Source organism: Microtus ochrogaster, linkage group LG2 (assembly GCF_000317375.1).
Source record: "Microtus ochrogaster isolate Prairie Vole_2 linkage group LG2, MicOch1.0, whole genome shotgun sequence".
Lineage (NCBI taxonomy): Eukaryota > Metazoa > Chordata > Mammalia > Rodentia > Cricetidae > Microtus > Microtus ochrogaster.
In genome coordinates, this window is record NC_022028.1 from 35,581,935 (window position 1) to 35,587,594 (window position 5,660).

Below are 5,660 nucleotides of genomic sequence, written 5' to 3' on the forward strand. Positions count from 1 at the left end.
AAAGATTTTGTTTTATGTTTAACTATGTATATATGTGGATTTGTGTATAAGTGTACAGTTCCCTCAGAGGCCAAAAGAGGCTGTCAGATCTGGAGCTGGCATTACAGATGGCTGTGAGCCATCTGACATGGGAGCTGGGAACTGAATTCAGGTTTTCTGAGCAGGAGCAAGCATTCTTCTTCCTTTCTTCTTTTTATATTTCTTCTTCCTCTTTGTCCTCCCCCTCCTCATTATTGTTATTATTATTATTATTATTATTATTATTATTATTATTATTATTATTTGTGTTTCCTAATCTAGTGAATGATCTTTGTAAAGGAAAAAAAAATTTTTTTTCAAGATAGAATTTCTCTGTGTAACACCCCTGGCTGTCTGGACTCATTCCGTAGACTAGGCTGGCCTCAGACTCAAAGAGATAAGCCTACTCTGCCTCCTGAGTGCTGGGATTACAGGCGTGTGCCACCACTGCCTGGCACCCAAGCTGCTTTTAATTGAAACAGTACAGTGTTTAACTGGAGTTAAACCTGTGAGCATATAGAGGGAGCATTATAATAAATACATTACTATATCTAATTTGGATATTTCTGCAGACCAGGAGAGATTAAGTAGAACAAGATAAAAGCGCTAGAAACTAAGCAACAGGGGACTCTTCAGGGAAAGAAAGTCAGAGAGCCTTTGTGATGGTGAAGGCCAGGTCCTGAGCACCAGGAGGCCGACGTCTCCTGCAGTGCCCTGTTCTAGCCCCGAGTTCCTCTGCCCAGAAGTCCCGTCTATCCTCTCCTGCCTAGCTATTGGCCATTCAGCTCTTAATTAAACTACCTTAGGCAGGGGAAGCAGACCATAGACACATTTTCATGAAGAAAAAACAAATATCCCGCAAGAGGAGTGGCCAGTGGATGTGGGATTTTGGTTTCAACGGTTGTCAAATAGGAAATGAGAGGTAATTTGAAGTCTTTAATTCTTCTGTTTCTTCAGCTACCCATTTGATGTGACCCGTCGGAGAATGCAGTTAGGGACAGTCCTACCGGAGTTTGAAAAGTGCCTGTAAGTGTTCCTAATCTTTAGAAATGTAATGTTTCCTTTTAAATGTTTCTGTCTTTTTTGTTTGTTTGTTTCAACACAGGGTTTCTTTGTGTAGCCTTGGCCATACTGAAACTAGCTCTAGAGACCAGGCTGGCCCCCGACTCAGAGACCTGCCTGCTTCTGTCTCCCTAGTGCTGGCATTAAAGAGTGCTCCACTACACCTGGCTTAATTTCTACTTTGTTTAAAAAAATTGTTTCTATTTTATGTTCATTGATATTTTGCCATGGGTGTTGGGCTTTCTGAAACCGGGATTATAGACAGTGTGGTTATAGACCATGTGGGTGCTGGGAATTGAACACAGATCCTCTGGAAGAGCAGTCAGCTCTCTTAGCCACCGAGCCATCTCCAACCCCTTAATTTCTACTTTTCAAAGATAGAATCTCAAGTGGCCCTGATTGGCTTCCAACTTTGTATGCAACGTGGCTGATCTTGAACCTGTGATCTCCTTTCTTTAGTTTTAAGTGCCTGCAGTGTGAGTGTGAGCCTCTGGCCTGGCTTCTTGGTATTTGAGACTGGATCACACTATACAGCACAGGTCTGGCCGTGACCTTGCACTGTCCTCCTGCCTTAGCCTGCTGTGGGCTGCAGTGACAGGCATGGACCACCCTCCGTCAGGAGGGAGAGAGGACTCTTGTCTCTCCAGCAGTCATTCCTCCTCCTTTATCCCCACAGTACACAATAGTAACTCCATAAAGTTTCAGTCACGTCCCCGTCCCCTCCTGTGCTGAGCTGTGATGCACTGGTAAAGCACTTGCCTACCCCATGAAAGGGTCTGGGCTCAGTCCCCGCAAACACAAAGTCAAAACAAAGCAATTTTTGTTCTTGGTTTGTTCTGAGATAAGGTCTCAAACTGTAGCATGAACATGGAGCCCAGACTGACCTCAGCCTGTGATGCTCTCAGATTCCCAGGGCTGGGATCCTAGTGTCTTTCCTGTGCCCACTCTAAAACCTATTTTCGAAGCTTCATTACACATAGTAGAAAGTGAGCTATGTGTGTAATTTAAATTTCTCTGCATGACTTTAATCCCAGCACTTGGAAGGCAGAGGCAGGAGGATCTCTGTGAGTGAGTTCAAGGCCTTTGCCTCTCTGCCTTTCCTCTTCCCAGAATTCTCCTAGAGTTGCCCCACCTATACTTCCTGCCTGGCTACTGGCCTACCAGCATTTTATTAAACCAATACGAGTGACCGGTCTTTACCGTGTACAAGAGCATTATCCCACAGCACCTGGCACATATGTGCCTTTAATCCCAGCACTTGGGAGGCAGAGGCAGGTGGATCTCTCAAGGCCAGCCTGGTCTACAGAGTGAGTTCCTGGACAGCCAGAGCCATTGTACAGAAAAACCCTGTCTCAAAAAAAACAAAGAACAAAAAAATGTTGCTATGGGCTGGTCCTGGCCTCTTTTCCCAGCATTTGGGATGCAAAAGATTACAGTTCAAAGCCAGCCCAGGCTATAAAACAAGATTCTGTCTGCAGATACCAACCAACCAACCTACCAACCAACCAACAATAAACAAAGCTCTTCTGGTTCTGAGGTGGTTGTCTTGTTGCCTCATGAATAGTTGCTACATCATTTCCCACTGTCTTTCAGTACCATGAGGGAGACCATGAAGTATGTGTACGGACACCATGGGATTAGGAAAGGACTGTATCGCGGCTTATCTCTGAACTACATCCGCTGCATCCCCTCTCAAGCTGTGGCTTTCACGACGTATGAAATTATGAAACAATTTTTCCACCTTAACTAAAGGAAAAAATTATGGTTTTCTTCCATAAATCCTTAGAGGAAAAAATATATATAAATGTTATCTTAATTGTGAGGGAAATGTTACTTGAAGGGGATGTTTGCCTTGTCACAGGAACCACTGGGATTTTAATACTTGATTTCTGTATGTTTTTAAATCAGGATCAAAAGTATTTAGCAGAATTTTTTGTTTTCCTTTTGATGGGATCTAGACATGTAATTCTTGGCTGGCTTGGAACTCACCGTGGAGACCAGGCTGGCCTCAATCTCACGGCAATCCTCTTGCCTCTGCCTCCCAAGTATGAGATCCCAGGCATGTGCCACCATGCCTGCTCTAACGTACTTTTTAATGCCAGACATTATACCTAAGAACACTGAAAAACCATCTCATGCTGACGGTGGTGACCTGTTGGTTATTTTAAAGTTCTGTTTGGAAGGAGAGGTAGGTTCATATTGGAGTTCAAGAGATTGTCATTAGTCTTACCACACTATCCCAAACTTTTAATTGTGACTTTTAATTGTAATCATGGTTATTGATGTGGGGAGGGACTGGAATCGAACCCAGGGCCTTTTGCATGCTAAGCATATGTTGTACCCCTAAGCCACATTCCCCAACCTGTAATTATGATTGTCTGGGGGAATTGGGATTGGGGCCAGGGGTCCTGGAACTATCTCTTGTAGACCAGGCTGGCCTCGAACTCACAGAGATCTGCCTGCCTCTGCCTCCCAGAGTGCTGGGATTAAAGGTGTGCACCACCTCCCGGCTCCCTTTTTCTTTTTTAGTGAGGTGCTGGGGTCAAACTCATGCATGCTAATCACACACGACCAATGGCCTACAGCCCCAGCCCTCTAACACTGCTTGTTTTTATCCCCCACACCCACTGTCCTTCCTTTCCTTGTGCTGGGGAGTAACCTCAGGGTCTCTCGCCTGTCTTGCTAGATGAGCGCTCTACCTCTGAACCACATCTCCAGCATTCTGACATTGTGTAGTGTTAGTAAAACCAGCAGGCTTAGTTTTATTATAGTCGAATAAGAATTGAATATTTAAGTTCTATGAAACATAGCCAGCAACAAAGTAGTGTTCTTGTTATGATTCTTTTCATAATTCTGCTCCAGTTGATAGAAGGACCCCTTTCCCTCCATTGTTTTGAAACATTTTTCTTTATTTGTATTTTCCTGTCTTTGGGGATGACTCTAGGACCTTGTACGTGCCAGGCAAGTGGTGGACCTCCCACTGAGCTACATCCTCATTTCTCTCCTCATTTCTCAATAAAGTTAGTGTTGTTCCAAAAAAGAGAGACTTAATCAGGTTTTGTTCCAATGGCTAATACTGGGTACTTTGATTTCTGTGAGTTTTAAAAGCCACTGTATCTCCCAAAGGCAGGAATGATGATAACTAAATATCTCTGCTCCTAAAAGGAGAGTAGCACTGTAGATGTTTGTCTTAAATCACTTGGTATGTACTAGAAACTTTAAGTGGACCATGAATATAGCTGAAAAAATGTTTCTAAGATTTTATGTCAAGACACAAGTTCTTCCATGTAAAGTAAGCTTAGTGTGTTATACTCCTAAGTGTAAATATAAAACATGCTTTGATCGTAACATTTTAAAGAAAGTTGTTTAGAATATCAGTATTCTGATCATTGTGTTTAGAGCACTTTTCCTTTTTTGTTGTAAGCATGACCATGGCGTAGAAGCAATAGACTGCCCGTCTTTAGAGGTAGAGGTTTGTAGAATTGCTGTGATTTTTAGGAGATTAATTCTAAGCTGCTAATGTTATTTCTGTATTTTTTCATGTAAAGACTTCTTGTAATATCTTAGTAAAAATTAAATGAATTAGTTTCATCTTTATAATCTTTACTTTAAAAATAAACATGTGCTTTGTGACTTTGAGTGTACCGGGAGTGGGGATACATCTGTTTATAAAGCTCTTTTGTATATTTTCATTTCCGGACCACACTGTAGCTAATTAGTTCATTCAATCTTAAGGTAATTTAAACCTATAAAATAAATATCTCACTTATATTATCAATAAAAGAGAACTGAAAATATTTTTTAAAATAAGAAATTGTATTCTATGTCTGTTATAGAATCCATAAGATATTAAAAGTAATTTTTTATCCCTATTTTGATTGCTTCTTTTGTTTATCATCTATGGAGCCTGAGATCAACCTGAAGCCTTTGCACATGCTAGGTAAATACTACCACTGAACTGGGTACCCATCCAGCCCTATTTAGTTTGTTTTATTTTTCTTACTTATTTAATATTATTTTATATGTATGAGTGTTTTGTCAGCATGTATGTCTGTGCCCTCAGACATGCCTGGTATACCCAAGGAGGCCCGAAGTAAGATATTGGATTCCCTGGAACTGGAGTTACAGATTCTTAGGAACTGTCATATGGGTGCTGGGAATTGAGCTGGAGTCCTGGAAGAGCAACCCGTGTTCTTAACTATTGAACCATCTCTCCAGCCCCGTATTTATTTTTGAAGCAGTTTCTTTATGTAACCCAAGCTGGCCTGAAACTCACAATATTCCTGCGTCAGCCTCGCCTGTGTTGGGGTTATAGATATGTGCTACCACATCAGGCAATGTCTTTCTTTTTAAATGTTCTCAGAATTATTATTATTATCTTTATAAAATGTTTGCATTCTTAAAATTTATTTATGGTTTTTCCAGACAGGGTTTTCTGTGTAGTAGCCCTGGCTGTCCTGGGACTCACTTTGTAGACCAGGCTGGCCTCGAACTCAGAGAGACCCTCCTGCTTCTGCCTCCTGGGTGCTGGGATTAAAGGCGTGAGCAACCACTGCCCAGCCTTAATTTTTTTTTTTTTT

At 41.7% G+C, this 5,660-nt stretch overlaps 1 protein-coding gene across 1 annotated transcript in view; it reads left to right on the plus strand.

The window, feature by feature from the left end:
• Positions 1-4,952, plus strand: part of Slc25a16 (solute carrier family 25 member 16) — a 28,273-nt gene extending 23,321 nt beyond the window's left edge. Inside the window, exons 8-9 of the mRNA XM_026785745.1 lie at positions 976-1,044; positions 2,674-4,952. Coding sequence (XP_026641546.1) covers positions 976-1,044; positions 2,674-2,830 — 226 coding nt within the window. The 3' untranslated portion in view covers positions 2,831-4,952. The remainder of the gene's footprint in view (positions 1-975; positions 1,045-2,673) is intronic.
• The last annotated feature ends 708 nt before the right edge of the window (positions 4,953-5,660 follow it).